Genomic DNA, 16,530 nt, shown 5'->3' with positions numbered 1-16,530 from the left:
CAACAGGAAAAATCTTGTACCCACTCCTATATATGTGAAAAGACATGCAAGTAAGGATCAAGGGTTTACTATCTTCAGGTTACCCTTTGTTTTCTGACTGTAGATATGTGTTACCTTGGTAAAGGGTAGTAATACATGCAGTGAGAAGTGCTGATTTTATTAAGAACCTGTTTTTCCCCTTGCTTTTAATGTTGTCAGATTTTGCACTGTGGACTACAGTTTTCATCTTCTGTGTCCACTATTATCAGTTGATTTGTTTCCCCTTAATTTTAGCCAAGATGGTTCCACTGTTTCCAGGTGAGGGACAATATTTGTTTTGTCCATGTTCATTTTTGTAAAAAGAGAAAAGCAAACTTCTCCCTTCACCAAAAACAAACAGACAAACAAACAGGCAGGCTTTTCTGTGGAGAAAAAAAAGTACAAAAATTCAGGAATCGGAACTTGAAAATTGGTTGGCAAGTTGGTCTACTGGTCTTTGTATCTTTTTGCCATTCCAGTGAAAAGGAATCCCCATTTCAAATTTCTCCATTTTGGGCTAAGTTATAAATCTAAAAATAGATATTCAATATGCTCAATTTAACCATTCATGAAAGCCTGTCTCCCCAAATCCTCACAGGCATGCTGCTACAGCCTGAACAGTCTGGTCATAAGCATGACTTTTCCTACAGTTGCAGTTCTGGGCCCAGTCAAAAACCAGCAATAAAGGTGGTTACAGCTAGGCAGTAAGATGGAGCTATATACACACACACACAATACAAGTTACCTTATATATCACCCAAACTACGTATTTTGTATTTACTTTCTCCAATGGAGCTCAAGTGAAAAAAAAATTTTTTTTAAAGTAGTTTGTTCCATGGTACCAAATTACTCTGCAGTGAGATTGTTTCTCCAAAGACTATCGTAAAGACTAGCTTATGAGTTTAGTTCCATATTTAGACAACTGTATTTAAGTTAAATGAAACATGAGCAAACCTGCAATTTCTATAAAAAGGCTTTTCTGTAGATCCTAAAACCTGTGCAATACATCAAACTTCCACAAAACAGAAGTGTAAGAGGTATTCCTGCTGATAGTCCATCACTTTCTTAAACTGCTCTTCAAAGTGCCTACTGCTAATTAAAGGGAAAGAGGATGTCTACTGGATAATCACCTCAAATCTTGTTTTAGCATTGTTTAATCACTTCCTGTTATTTTCAAGGTTGGGTTAACAAAAGCACCTAGGATATAATGGTGAAACACATTGGAAAGGCTATTTTATTTTTGTTCCCAAAGCATTTTGTGGCAAAAATGTGTTTTACGGTGAGCTTTATGATTTTGTGTAAAAGCAAATTTTTTTTATTTTTATTTTTTTACCTACAGCACATTGTATTATTTTGTGCCTTTTGTTTCTCCAACACCTTAAATGTAGTATTTTTCCACAGTGTAATAAACTTTTCCTACTAAACATAGCCTGTTCCTCACAAGCATTACTATAGAGGCTAACTGGTGGGGTATTTTTAAGGCACATTGTATATACAAACAGAGCACTGGCTCCTAAGTATTGCTGACAATTTGAGCCTATGTATTGATCCTACAGAGGTAGACACTGGTACAGTTTAGCATTTAAGTACATGCTTGGTCTTAGGTATGTGAATAATCATATTGTCTTCAATGAGTTTCTTTACATGCTCTGATGGAACAGGTTCAACATGATGCACTTGTGGTTTCCGTGATTCTAATATAGCCACCTATTGACAAATCATCACCCATCATTAATGATCGTCCAAGTGCTTCCAGAGAATTTCTTCACTTCCAGTTTCCAATACAGCTACAGATTCTATCCCATTGGTCAGGTGTGGCAAACTAACCAGAGTGAGAGAAACTGACTGACAGAGCCAGTCATAAAAACATGCTGTTGCTGTAAATAAAACTTAATGGAAGGGCAGAATCTTCCAGTGCTGATAATTCTGTAGAGCAGAAAGATACTTGCTCTGCTTCAGTTTTGAAATTGGTATGTTTGCTAGACCTCTGCTGGTGAGCAAGAAGATAACAGGAGCAAGTACATAGAAGGAACTACAAAACTGTGCAATACATACAAATTTATCTAAAATTATAAAGTATTACTCTACTATCAGTCTATAAAAGATAGTTTCATAGCTTTCCTGAGTGAAACCTCAGTGACTTACAATAAAAAATCCTGAAGACAGTGGTACATGTAACAATTAGCACAGCTACAAATAGGATACCTTTCTTCTGCAAATTGTATCACAACCACATACAAAAGTGCAGAAAAGACAGGAACAGTCCACAGATTTCCTCATTATAACTGATGACTCATTTGCTAGTTGAAAAAAGTCTAAGCCACAAACCTCCGGGTAAGGCTTGTATGTAATGTGAAACATTCATCCTGCGCAACATTAATAAAAAGGTGTTTAGGTTTTCTTCATTTTTTAAAAACAAATGCAATTTTATCAGTCCACACAACAGATCATGTGTACACCAAAAAAAAAGAAAAAGAGTGCATTAAAGTTTCATTCAACACCCTGGCTTCAACATAAACACAACTGATTTGTTTTAAATTTTCTCACTAAGGGCTGCATTGTTACATAAATCCAAGAATTCCAGTCCAAAGGCCAATAAAGGCTTGTTTCTATAACACAGCATCTAATTCTTCAACCTGTTTTAAATGGTTSAAGCAACAAGTTTTCCAGCTTCCCTAAGGCAAATGCTCCATAATCTCAAAGGCAATAGACTGAGAACACAATAATTCTCAAGCCRCGAACTCATAGAGAACTGCTTCGGCCCAGCATTTGAAGCAGCTCTAAGTTGCAGCCAAACYTAAGACCCACGTCTTTCGCATTTTCAAAGGCTTATCTGGACCAGCAACACTAAAAATAAAAGAAACAGATTCTCTTCTTCCTCTTCCTGCCCTTTTACCTTCACCTTTCTCTCCTCACTCTGTACTGCTGCTTCATAGCCTGTTACATTTCTTCTTAAAATAAAAATCAATTCCAATCAGATTTATAGATGGCACCAAAAACAAAGAGACAAAGCAACGAAGAGAGATTAAAATAGGGACTGTTTCAAGCAAGAGGTAGTAAGTACTAAATATAAAGTCCTTAATCCCCAGAATTTCATTACTACCATAAATGATTGTGATATCATAAAGGAGAACAGGATGATCTTGAGACCTGGAGTAGCAGTGGGGTGAAATTCAATAGTAAAAGATGTAAGGTCACACACTTGGGGACCAATAATAAGAATTTCTCCTAACAGATGTTATTAGAAACAACAAAGGAGAAAGACACAGGCGAATTTTTCAAAAGCAGGATGATTATGACAGTCAACATGCTGCAGCTATGAAAAAGATAAATACAACTTTAGGAGGTAGCACTGAGACATTTCCACTACAACCAGGAATATATTCATCCTGCTATGGATGCAACATCGAGTAATTATGAAACTGGTCAAATTAAAAAAAGAACTGGAGGAACAGGTGCAGCAAAAGGTCGCTAAGATGATCTAGGGAATAAAGAGCCTATTTATTGTTCAAGAGATGGAAAGATCCTGACTTGTTTACCCTAGCAAAATATAAAAAATAAAAAAACCCTCAGAGATGACATGCTAGCTCTGCAGAAATGCTACAGGAGGAAACGACGAGGGAGGGCTGCCGATCGACGCTGGAGCACAGGCAAGCCGGTACAGAGGGGCCTCCTGGAGCTCCAGACCCCACACCCGGTTTCTAACGCCCGAGCAGTGCCGGTGTAGCTGGGTCCCGCCGAGGGCGAGACTAGACCGCAGGAGCAAGCSCCCGGGCAGCTGCAGGAGATGTCGAGAATCGAGACGCTCCGAACAACACCTTTTCGCGGCCACCCAGCTGTTTGGTGTCGGCGTCCCTTCGACCGCTCCCCCCTTCCGCTCCTCCCACCAGCTCCTCTCGCTTTCGCTTCCCTCATCACCTCTCGCCCTCCGCYGAGCGCTCCCCGCCGCCGCCTTCCTGTCACCGGCTCCCCCAACGGCCCGCCGGCTCCTCCCCTCCCCCTCCGTGACCGTTGGGAGCTTTGAATGGAACGCGGCGCGCGCGCGCAGCAGTCCCGCCCCCGCTCGCGCCATGGCGGCGCCCCGGCTCAGCCCGTGACAGGAGGAGGCCGCGGCCGCCGAGTCCCGCCGCCCTCCCCCTCCCCAGCGGCGGCCCGGGCCCCGGCTTTCGCTCTCGGCGGCGCGGGGGGGAGGGCCGCGAGGAAGCTGTCATGCAGGACCCTACCCCGGAGCGCGACGGGAGCGCCCGCCCCGCTGAGGAGAGGCGGGGGGTCGCCGCCAGCGGGGCCTCCTGGATTCAGAGGGTCTTCGAGGAGGTGCGGGGCTCCTCCCAGCTGAGCGTGGCTCCCGCGGAGCCGCCCCCCGTCACCGTGCTGGCGGTGGAGCGCTACCTGGCCGAGGCGCCGCCGCCGCCCGCCGCCGCGCCCCAGTACTGGTACGACGTGACCATCGCGGACGGCGCGTGCCAGCAGCGCTGCTACCTGGCGCCGCACCTCAACGGCCTGGTGCAGCGCGCGCACCTGCGCGCCGGCGCGCGCCTGCGCCTCACGCGCTGCGCCTACCTCTACGACGAGAAGCGCCTGCACTACGGGTTCCTCTGCCTGGAGGGGCTGGAGCGGGCGGGGGGCGCCGCCGCCGCCGCCGCTGCCCCCCGCGCTCGCCGCCGCCCGCCGCCGCTCCGGGGCGAGAAGAAGCACTACCTCCCCCTCTGGAACAACGAGGATCCCTACGGAGACATGTGGGTGGCGGAGAAGGCCCTGGCGCCGGTGGACGTCGACGGTAAGCGGCGAGGAGGCCTCTGGGCAGGCCGGGGGAGAGGGGCCTCTCTGGGGAGGCCGGGGGAGAGGGGCCTCTCTGGGGAGGCCGGGGGGAGAGGGGCCTCTCTGGGGAGGCCGGGGGGAGAGGGGCCTCTCCCGGGCAGAGTGGCGGCCTCGCACCCCGGGAAGGCGTGCGCTGCTGAAGCCACCCACGCTGCCTGGTTATTCACGTTATTTATTCACCTGCGCCGGGCCCCACGGTCAGAAGTGATCCTCTGGTTGTATGAGGCGCTATGCCAGTAAGGATACGTCATCATAGGTCTTGCAGCCTATGCACACTCTTATTATTTTGCGAGAGGACTTTTTAATTTTTTCTAAGCATTTACTGAAAACATGTGGCTTTGGTGCTGGCGCCGATCTTCTCAGGTTTCAAAAAGGTCTGCTCCGGTAACAGTCTGTTTGCTGGTCTTTGGGATCGAGCACTCACACCTAATAACTGCTGCTGAAAATGCGGTCTCTGTTAAGGGGCTCGTGCCAGCTCATGGAGCCAACTGTGGAGGCGTGTGCAGAATTTACTGCAGGAATGTGGGGTTCTTACAGGTTAAAATATATGTGTTTTGTAGTAGCCTTTTTGCTCATCTGACAAACACTTCTGTTTAATTTTAAAAGTGTTACTGGTCCCTTTTAAGTGAAAAAATAAAAATAACTACTGTGTGCAGGTAGCTCAGAGCAGGGTTTCAGGGTGTGTAGTATTAGCAAATAAGCCTTTTTAAATGTCAGAAACATTAAGAAATACATGTGAAATTCTGGTCTGTGACCTTTACTACTAAAAACCACTTGAATGTTCAACCATTAACACTCCGTTTTGGTCTTTTTTCTTTTTCCATAGTCTCCAAGCTGACTTCTCTTGGTCAGCTGGAAATGACCTGGAGAAGCAGAGTTCACTTCCAGCCACTGCTCGTGAGGGTCCTACACAAATCTAGACTAAGGTACTACGGGAAACCAGACAAAAAAGTGGATATGCCCTATCAGGTAAAGAGGGATAAAGACATTGGTTAGCACCCTTGAACAATAGTTATAGGATGTTGGGAAATTATTGCTCCCGTATAGCACATACAGTTAAGAATTATGCTGTAGTGAATTTATGCTAAAAAGGCTACCTTTATAAAAATTGTAAGCCCTTAAAAGTATGGAAATGATGGGTTTAGTGATCATATGTACAAAGTTTGGGGCATGTGTTTCAGTTGAGCTTTTTGTGTAAAAAATAAATAAATAAATAAAATTGGAGTTTTTAATAGCTTAACAGACTAAACTTTTTTGGTGTCTGGCTATGGAAGCAGGAGTTAGTTCATCTTTTACCAAAAAACATAAGCAAAGAAAACTTAACAATCTGTTTCCCCTAATTCTTTCATCTGATGACTTCCAGATGGTTAGGTTAGTTTACTGTAAAATTCTTAATGGCTTTTCTAATGGTTATTTTTGTGTAGTGCTTCTTGTAAAATGCTGCCCTCCCTTCTTCACTTCYGAAGAGGTCCAGTAACCCATGTGAATTCTTTCATGGGGAGAGAGGTATATGAAACTTTTTGATGAAAGGCTGTGGTGTTCTCTTGTTCCAAGTTTCCATTCCCTTTCCACATGAAGATAAGCCTTTGTCTTTTGTTGGAGGTATTTCTCAGTAGACAGTCTAGATGGTATTCCTAACTTTCATGAAAGTTCATGAGTCACATTTCTTGGTATTAATTGCAGAATCAATACCCAGACTTGATTTAGCTGGAGAAATTAGGAGAGAAATTTTGCATGCTTTTTGCTCTATGCACTTTTTTCTTTCTTTTATTAAAAAAAAAAGTAYTGTGTGTTGTTATTGTTACTAGATAGAGACCAATGAAGTAACAAAAGATATTATGATATAATAGTTTAATTTCAAATGTGCATGGTTTGTGCATAATTTGCAATATGAAAATGAACTAACAAGAATTAATTTGTATAATATCTGCGTATTATTTGGAATTGGGAAAAGAGGGATTTAAAACAGGAAGGGCGTAAAAGATGTAGGCATTGGATATGTCCAGGAATGATAATATTAAAGAGTGTAAGTGGTAGTATGGACAAAAGCAGATGATTGCTTGAGGCTGACAGGTGAGTGGATAAAATGAGGCATTTTGATAGAGCTGAGATTTGTTTTGTGGTGGATTGCTACCTTATAAGACCATTATAAGACAGTTTAAAAAGCTTTTTCTCTTTCAGTGCTCCAAGATTTGCTCAGTTAAGGATTCAAAGTTTTCCCAGTTAAAAAAAGGAGGGAAAAAGAAAATTGAGGTAGAAATCTTTGTCACAAGCAGAATTACAGTGAAAAGAGGATGGTTCACAATGCAGTCTTATATTTTAGCTTTAACAAAATGTTTGTTTTCTGAATCATTTTTTGCTTGAAAATCAGTCCTATATAATATTTTGATCATGACGGTTTATGCAATGATCTTGTAATAATTCAGCCTTCAAAATACACTTTCTCTTCATGGACATTTTGAAGTGCTACTCTAATAAGGAAGACTTTTTTTTTTCCCCTTTTTTCTTTTTTCCTCTTTTCTCTTGTTTCTTGTGTATGATACTTCCTGAATCTCCTCTGAAGAATGTTGAGTCACATTTGTGTTACTTACCACTACTGAGCAGTGGAAGGATAAGAGTTTGGGCAGGGGTGGCTGTGGATGAATTCTTATGCAGAAATCAGAGATTTCTCCAGTTTTCAGTGCAAGTTTTGGAACATACTCTGCATCTGTTTGTAATCAGCAGAGAAGTTGTTCATGATGCTGACATAATACCTGATGCATTATCCAAAAGAAATACTACCGGAATGATGATAAATACAAATGAATGTATTTTGTCTCTCTTTCTTTTAGGCATACTTTGAAGTTGCTGATGGTTCAGGCATGATGTCAATGGTGTTATGGAATTCATTATGTCCTGAATGGTATAAGAGTATGAAGGTTGGCACAGTACTTCTTCTTGAGCAGTATGCTATCAAAACCAGTTATCCATTTAAAACACAGCCAACCCCAGGGGATTCACAGATGAAGAGATTTGCTACGATTGGTTAAGTATTGCAGAAATCTGTTTTGATTCAATGAAATATAGCTGTAAAAATGAAATACCATTTCAGCTGACAGTTACAAGAGTGCCAGTGAAGTTAGGTGGCCTTCTGATCACTAGAGTGGTATACTTCTGGCTTGTTTTTCAAAGCAGATAAAACACAGATGCCTTTTTGAAAAGGGTGTTGATGGGAGTCCGCAGGCATGGGTTATGATCTGATGGGYGTAGACCTGATGGGCACATTTTGGGTATATTTTGCCTCCAGCCTTGCATCCTGTCTTACTGGTGCCCCTTTTGGTAATGGACCCTCTATTCCCAGTTTTAAGAGGGAGCCTCTTGCCTTTGTTCCTGTGACCTTGCGCTCCATCCTCAGCACCATTTCTCCCTGTGTGAGAAATTTCTTACTATTCAGGAGATCTGAAGACTGAAACTCTTATTGGAGACTTTGGGAACTATTCAACTGGAAGATGTTTGCAGAATAGGATGGAAAAGAAAGTTTACATGTGTGTCCCTACAGAAAGCATTACCAGCYTCTTACTCAAATGCCAAGATTTCTTCTCTCTCACTGCACTAGGCAAATGAGACTTATCTTGGTATCCTAATGCTTCATTTCTCTGTTTCAAGTTCTAGTAATGCTGACTTTTCACATATTTTAATTGTCAATAGAATTAGAAATTGCTGAAAGGTAGAGCTAACTGAATTCATTTGTGGATAACTCATGAGAATTCATTCATGCCAATGACCAAGACACTCTCTCTGATTTCTCTGTCTCGTGGATGAAAAGAATCTCTTAGCCATTTTACAAGAATAGGTAAAATGTAGCTCTTCACAGAAATAAAATGGAAAGTGACCCATTGCTGAGATTAACTGATGTGGTACATATCCTTAAATATTAGCTCTGATGGGTTCCTTAGCATCTGGGTAGTTACTTTTCCCTGTTTATATTTGGATCACATGTACAAGGTTTTTTGCCAAAATTAGTTAAAATCTTTATTTAAGAAAGACGAAAAAAATCTGACTCCTAATTTCAAGTATTGGGGTTGTAAGCGCAGGTTTCTGGTACTGTATTTTAATCTAGTTCTGCTTCCTGATTAATAATACAGATACTATTTGTGCATTGCTCACACCTTCTTCCAGATCCCTGAATCTCATTATCACATGATCTGACTCTTACACTGGGGCTTATCCTATACACTAAAGTCTATCTGCAAAGCTCCATTGAATAAAAGTTGTAATGATGACCACTGTCTTTGCTGAAACAGTAGCAGCATGGAGAGTGCACAGATGAAGAATATTCTGTGGCAAAAAATAAGTTTCTTTTCTGCTGTTGGTTAATGTGACGGATATTCAAGAGAGCTATGCTACAGAAATACCAGTGCTGCAGTATAACAAAAATAGCCTATCCAAACTACATTATATCAACTTTTTTTCACGCCTACTTCCCTGAACATGAGTTCTTTCCCTTACATGCTCATACTCAACAAAATAACGGCCAACAATCAGAAAATTCAAATACCTTCCTTGAAACAAACAAATATGCATGTTAGTGAAGGTTGATGTGTATATATAACTTACTAATGGTGACAGTCTCCTGATGCAGTTGCTGCAGCTGCATGAAAATAAACAATATTTTCACTGCCAGAAGCAGTGTATTCTCTGTCCAGTGTATTTTTGCCTTAAAACAGATCTTAATGTCTGAAGTGTTTGTGATGAATTGGCAGAAGAGAGAAATGTTTAGCCAGGAAGGGAAGTTGGGGGGGGGGGGAAGCTGATGTTGCTTACAAGCCAGCCTGACAGCAATTATAATTGCCACAGACCTTTCTACAGCAAAATGACATAATAAAATCTGCTATCTGAGATGACCTTCTCTTTGAGCAAATATCACTTTTTTTTTTTTAATGGCTTGATTGACATTACACTACTGATTTCTGTAAGTGTTAGTGGAGTGGAAATGTTGATGTAGAGATCAACATGGAAAATGGGGCCAACGGGCAGTGCATGATAATAGATACGTGGTGGAAGAATTAAAACAATTGCTGCATAGTGACATGCTGTGGAGTACTTTCAGACTGCAGATGTGCTGTAAAAAAAATAATTTTTGATCCTTCTCAATGTTACAGTATCTTCTCAGCACAAAATTCTTTTTTTTTTTTATATGAACTTACAAAGCATATCATGCTGTGGACTAGTGGATTTTATCTCCATACGGCCTGTAAAAAGAGAGGCTATAGAGACCAGAATATCCAAAAAATTTTCTAAGGCATATCAAATTTATTGAATCTCTTGAGCATGTGTGTTTTTGGGGGATTTTTGTTGGTCAGGTGACAATATAGGTGAAATTTAATGCCTTGGTAGTTTCTTGGTTAATATAAAAATATGTATAAAAGTCTCTGATATTCTTTGAATGTTCCCTAACCCGTATATACCCCAATATGGGGCAATATTTCAGTTTTTAAAGGGTGCATACTGTGTGTTCAAAACATTCTTCAGCTAGCTGGTTAAGGCAATCAGTTACACTGAATTGCTTGAGTAAGCATTACTTTTTTCATAATCTGCTTCCAATTTGTAATTCTATCACATCCCACCTTTCCAATGCTTTCTTACAATCATTCACCTGTAAATTGTTTAAAATGCATCTGGAGAGATAACAAAACAAGAGTTTGTTAAGCCGCAAGGGAAAGTGTTTTCAAGATTAAAAGTTCTTGCAAGATGCTATGCTTCTGGCACAGTCCTAGATTTTTGTGAAGTGAGTTCTACATTGCTTGCTTCTGCAGTTTGCAGCTGTGGCTCTTAGAGCTTGAATAGTTGCTACTGACACCTTGAATTTCACCAAGAAGCCTCTGGGTAACGTGCATCTCACAGATCACTGAATTTGTGTGGTACTGATGAAAACTGCTGTTTTTAATAGGCTGGACTGACCTTAGCTTCTGAATCATCCCAGAGTACAGTCCCAAGTTGAGTATATGACTTTCACCTAATCTCAAAATGATGAAACTACTGATGAATGTACCAAGGAACGTTTTTCTTAGGAATTTTCTGTGACATACTGTCTTGAAACACCAGGTGCAAACCACACTTGTCCTCAAGATACATTTGTATGCATCTTGCAACAGCCAGAAGAAAATTCTGAAGTAGAGGGTCTGATGTTAAGTATATCTTCCTAGTTTAAGTGTGAGGGGCCTGGTATAACTATATAAACAACTGTATATGTTATTGATACCTATTTAATTGCTTTTCTGGCTGCATTACTACAATCCAATTACTTACCCAAATCAAAATATCTTGTAGAAAATGAATCAGTCTTGAATATCAGCAAGATTTGCCTTGTTATGAGAGATGCAATAGAGTATCGCCTTGCATATTTTAGATGCTGAAACCATTCCTCCCATATTTTTTATCTGGTCGCAGAACTCTCCTCTCTCCCCCCTCCCTCCGCAACACTCCACCATATTATACAGTATCTAAGCAGTCTGCTTGCTAAATTTAATTTTTCAGGGGCTATAGAATACACATGAAAAGACTTGTTGTTTTCCTGCATGGCCATGGCATATTTAAATCATGTTAATAACTAATTGAACATAAACCAGGTGGAAGTTCTGATCTGTTAGTTTTTGTCTTCTGTTATACTTCATTCTCTGCAAGTCAGTTTTAAACTGTAGTGACCTTTGAGAATGAAGCTAGTGTAAGAAGTATTTCACAGCTAATTAATATTCTTTTAGTACCTGTTGTTGTTTTTTAAAATATCTGGCTGGATCAGAATAAATTGGCTCATGTAGAGAATTGGGAAGTTTAGCATTGCTCAGATTATAACATTGCATTGTTGAATACCATACCTGAATGCCTTACTCTATCCAGATGAAAACTAAAGTCCTAAGACTCGCTTAATAATTTCCCAAGCAGTGAGATGAAGTTAGAATACTTCACTTAAGAAATATTACTTGGTTTTGGTTTGTTTTTTAGTTAAAGTGAAAATAATTTTTGAATTTGTATTCATACCTTAAATGCTACTGTGTTTTTTTTCTTCATCAGAAATCAGCTTGAATGTTCGAGACCCACCTACTAAAATAAGTATTATTCCAGAAGAAATGGTGAAGCCAGAATGGGGATTACCTGAAGTTAAATATCGATTTATCACAAGGTAAAATAAAGGCTTGTCATTTCTCGAGCTGGAACTTCAATTTTTACTAAATTGCATAGAATATTAATTGGAAATTTCTTCTGAGACGTTTCTGAGAAAGCTTTATGTTTTATTATTAATGAACACCAACTTTTTTGTTCTGTTTTGTTTTTAGGTCAGAACTGGATGACTTGCCAAACAATCATTCCTGTGATGTTATTGGTCTTGTGACATTTGTAGGAAGGGCTGAAAGAGCAAGAAAGAGAGGTTTTTCTATAAATATCACTTTCAAAATTTGTCAAATCATTTTTAACTTTTTGAAGAAATATTTATATGTTTTTCTTGATATTTGTTTATATAGAGCACGGTGAAGACTTCTGGCTCTATCGCTGGGCACATGCTATTGATGGGACCTCAGACCAACCATTCATTCTGGAATTATTTGCAACGTCTCAGCCAGATGTGTTTGAGCATATTCACCCAAGTATTTCTCTCTTTATAATACTTAATTACTTGCAATGTTTTTCTAGTTGGTCACTAATTTCAAATTCTAAGTATAATTGCCATTGACTAAGATAAATTTGCCACAGTTTTTCTCCTCAAATCAGAAAATAGCTGATCAGTTATTCAAAATTAAAAACAAAATACATTACTTTAAATGTTGGCAACCCTTATCATACTGTAATCTGCCAGTATATCCTAGGCAAATAGGCAGTATGGCCTAGGCATGACTTTTTTCTGATCTGGTTAATTTCAGTGTCACTTGCATCAGAGGTAAAGTAAGAAGGCAACTATTAAAATCTCCTTCTCCCTTTGTCCTGTAAATAAGTGATTATTTATAGATGGGAGAACAATTATAACAGGAAGGAGTGGGGGAAGGGAAAGATGAAAGTGGAAAAGTTTAATTTCCTTGAATAAACATTTTTTGACAAAACAGAAATCATCACCCAGCTGCATTAGTTATTGCATGTGAGCTAATAAWGATGAATTTCAAACTGGGGAAACCTTAATTATGGATTTTAAAAGGGCTTCAAATATTTCCTCTTGCCTTCTTTCTCTTCAAGCACTCACCCTTCCATTAACACTGGTTGGTGTCATGTGCATTTTATATCATATGATGCAGAACCAACTGCACAGCCCTGTTAAGGTTATGGATGCATTCCTCTTGTGTTGTGGGGAAATGACAAAGAATGACATTCCTGTGTTTAAATGAGATATTAACTGAAGAGTGAGTTTATACTCTATTTAGAACTTTTGCAGTGGCACCTCATGATTTCTTTTGCTTTCTATGTTTGTTATCCTTTTTTCTTTAGAAAACCCAACTGTCTATTGTTCATATTGTTACTGTTTATTTCACTGATATCCTACCTGATGAAGTTCCTTATGTTTTAGTGCTAATATGTTTCCTTGCACAGTTCTTTCAAGTTGAAAATCGACTTATATCCCCATGTTGTAACTTCTAATGAAGGCTGAATACATGCTGAAGCATTTGCAGGGTCAAGAAGTGAAATGTCTGGGTTTGAGCACTTATTTAAAATTACTCCAGTATAATCAGCCTTGAAATCCTAAAATCAATGAAGTATCAGGGAAAACTGAAGTAATTTTTTTCTTTAGTGACATACTTGGTGTGTACACAGATGAGAGTGGTACGGGACATCACAGAGAATCCTTCTAGGACAATTTACCTTACGACTTCAAATGAAAGTCAAATGTTCATTACAGGTAACTTAAACTAGTTTTAGTTTTACGTAGTTATAATCTTATTTCTTTGGAAAAGATATTTTAGTGATTTCAAGCTCAATGATTTTCATTGAAACAGAGAAAAAAGTCTGTTTTTATAACAAAAAATGTAGTGCATAGCATTAGTTTTCATTAGTTTTCCTATCAGAACTAACTTTGAATTTATAATTACATTGCAAAAAAAAAAAAAAGGAGGGGGGGCAAGCTGCATTCTAGTGAGGCATTAATGGATGTATCTGGTGTATCTTATGAAAAAGTGCGTAACTATTATTAGCTTAAGTCAAATATTTACTAATTCTTTCCAGTCTGTTTTAATCATTTAATAGTGTAACAATGCGTATGACCACTTCCTTTAAAAAAAAAAGAAAGAAAAAAAAAGAAAAGAAGAAAAAAGCACTTGCAGCTTTTCTTGATTACACATTTCCTTATTACAAAAAAAGTTCAGTATAGTTGTGCTAAACTTATCTTAGTTATTTTTTTTCCCCAAAATATTTGGAGAGCTCTTACGTTCTTCTTTCCCAAAGTGCAAGGCCTTAGGCAGATTACGTGGCCTGGGAAGGGTTGTGGTGCTAGGCTGCAGTGAAAGCATATTCCTTCTAGCTGGTCTTGTTTGAGTAGTCTCTGCTGCAGTACAGTGCTCTTTGTGGTCCTACAATACTGTACGCTAGATACTGTCAGTCAGCATGTCACAGGCAGGATGAGGCACAGCTGTTTCTGGCACATTTGCTCCTGAATCAGGAGACAGGTCGCAGCACAGTATTGGAGGCGAGTGGTGTACTGGCATAATTGCAAGGGAGTACAAAATTTGATAGGTGTAGCTTTYCCATGTTTATCTATCCAGCTCATTTCTTTAGTATTCCTAAAAGACCACGCACCCATTCTGAATCCTACCACTGACAAGTAGGAACAGAGAAAAATATGTGCTAGAAAATCACCTGAACCTAGTCAATTGTATACACACAGTCTTTCCTGACAAGCTGGGTAGGGCGTTTTGTGCTTACTTGGGCTAGCAAAGCAAGCTTATCTTTTTCTTAACAGATTTCTAATATTTATTTAATTTGTTCCTAAATGAAGAGCTTAAGATTTTTCTTCCTCACTTTTCTTCAGTATAGTTTGTGCTTGGCTTTCTAATTAAATGTTTCACTCTCAGCTTTCCTCATTCTAACTTTAATTCATTTTATGTTCATTTGGGTCCTAAATGAGAACTGCAGCTAGAGATTGCAAAGCATTGGAGGAGATCTATTTCAATTCACAGTTAGAAGCTTACATGTTCAGATTATAATTTATTTGTTGAAACTTGCATTTAGTCAATATCTTGGTTTTAAATCAGCCAACAATAAATACACATTGCCTTTCAGCAAAAGTCCTGGCTGAAACCTGTGAAGATGACTTATGTGTTCTTTCTTGCTGAGATTACAAAAGAAAGAAGAAAGACGAGATGGAACTGAACAATTTCTTGATCATTTTTTTTATTTTGTATGCTCCTGTGAGAGAGTATTCTAGCAGCAATTTTTTTGTCATCGTTTTGTTTCTTTTTAGCATTCAATACTTATCTAACTTTCAGTGCTAAATGCAAGTATTAGTCAACGAATTCAAGATACGCATTTCATAAAACACTGTTGAGTAGATGTCCTTGCATTCTCTGGTACAGTTTTTCTCCATTCATTTTTTCTATGCACTGTTCAGGATAGTTTCAAGATGAAAACTGATGACAGTAACTTGGTTTATTCTTTGATACCTGATCATTTTGTTTTGAAAGGGTGGCACAAGGGCCAGCCATACACCAAGGATGCCAAAGTGAAAAACTTCATTCAGTGGACTAAAACACAGAGTGAAGCTGTTCAAATGAAGAAAACTGTCGTTGGTGGCTATTACCCTTTTCCACGACCTCCAAATAACTTTTTGAGATATTGTAAAAACAATAAAGGTATGCTATCAAATATCTTTAAGATTTATAGCCTTTTTCAGTTCAGTCTTATTCCAAGCATTTAAAACTACAATTCATTTAAAAAGCAACACAGTTATTTTTAGGTATTACACAAGTTTGTATTAATAATGGCCTGTGATTTAGTTTGCATTAATAATGGCATGTCATTTAAGAAAAACTCTTTCACAACTAATAATGTATCATATGCTAAATCCTTATCTTACAGAAAATGTCATGGGTCCATGAGCTGCAGGCAAACTGTAACAACTTGAGCTGCAGATCTGCCCACCAGAAGTTTTACTCTGAATATTATGCTAAATCAGAATTAAAGACAGTTATATTGAAGAATATAACAAAAATTTCACCTGGAACATAAATAATGATATCTATTTGCTAGCACATACTAAAAGGTGCTTGTGGACTGAAAAAGTATATTCTTCAATTTTTTTTCATGTGATGTGAACAACAAAAGGATTTAAAATTATTCAAAAGTTCAATTTTAAATCAGTTTAATATTTAGCAAAAAATTCTCTTCAGTTTTCATTTGAGTCTTGTATTCAGACATTCTGATATTCTGTTTGTTTAAAACTTGTTTGTGGGAATTGCTTTTTGCAGTTGAATCGATTTTGAAAGCCATAGGTGAGATGGGAAGAGAGATTGAAGACTTGCACTACAGGGAGCACAAGCGCATTGCTATTCAGGGAATAATTAGTGCCATAAGATACATCAGCTGTAGTAGTGCAGCTGAAGATGTCTCAGGAGTGGAACCTGCTCAGGTACAGTGCTTGAAAATTAATGCTATAGTACTTAGGCAACTACGATCATAATGAGAACTGAGAATTTTGCCTTTGAATTCAGCAGCTAGTTATATTGCTTCTTAATTAACTGC

At 39.1% G+C, this 16,530-nt stretch overlaps 1 protein-coding gene across 1 annotated transcript in view; it reads left to right on the top strand.

The window, feature by feature from the left end:
• The first annotated feature begins 4,085 nt into the window (after nt 1-4,085).
• Nucleotides 4,086-16,530, top strand: part of CUNHXorf57 (chromosome unknown CXorf57 homolog) — a 30,569-nt gene continuing 18,124 nt past the window's right edge. Inside the window, exons 1-9 of the mRNA XM_026061029.1 lie at nt 4,086-4,795; nt 5,663-5,805; nt 7,668-7,860; nt 11,887-11,995; nt 12,150-12,241; nt 12,336-12,458; nt 13,589-13,696; nt 15,474-15,641; nt 16,257-16,417. Coding sequence (XP_025916814.1) covers nt 4,228-4,795; nt 5,663-5,805; nt 7,668-7,860; nt 11,887-11,995; nt 12,150-12,241; nt 12,336-12,458; nt 13,589-13,696; nt 15,474-15,641; nt 16,257-16,417 — 1,665 coding nt within the window. The 5' untranslated portion in view covers nt 4,086-4,227. The remainder of the gene's footprint in view (nt 4,796-5,662; nt 5,806-7,667; nt 7,861-11,886; nt 11,996-12,149; nt 12,242-12,335; nt 12,459-13,588; nt 13,697-15,473; nt 15,642-16,256; nt 16,418-16,530) is intronic.

This window comes from Apteryx rowi, unplaced genomic scaffold (assembly GCF_003343035.1).
Source record: "Apteryx rowi isolate R43461 unplaced genomic scaffold, aptRow1 scaffold_174, whole genome shotgun sequence".
NCBI lineage: Eukaryota > Metazoa > Chordata > Aves > Apterygiformes > Apterygidae > Apteryx > Apteryx rowi.
The sequence above is the reverse complement of the archived record's forward strand: the minus strand, read 5'-3'. Positions and strand labels throughout refer to the sequence as shown.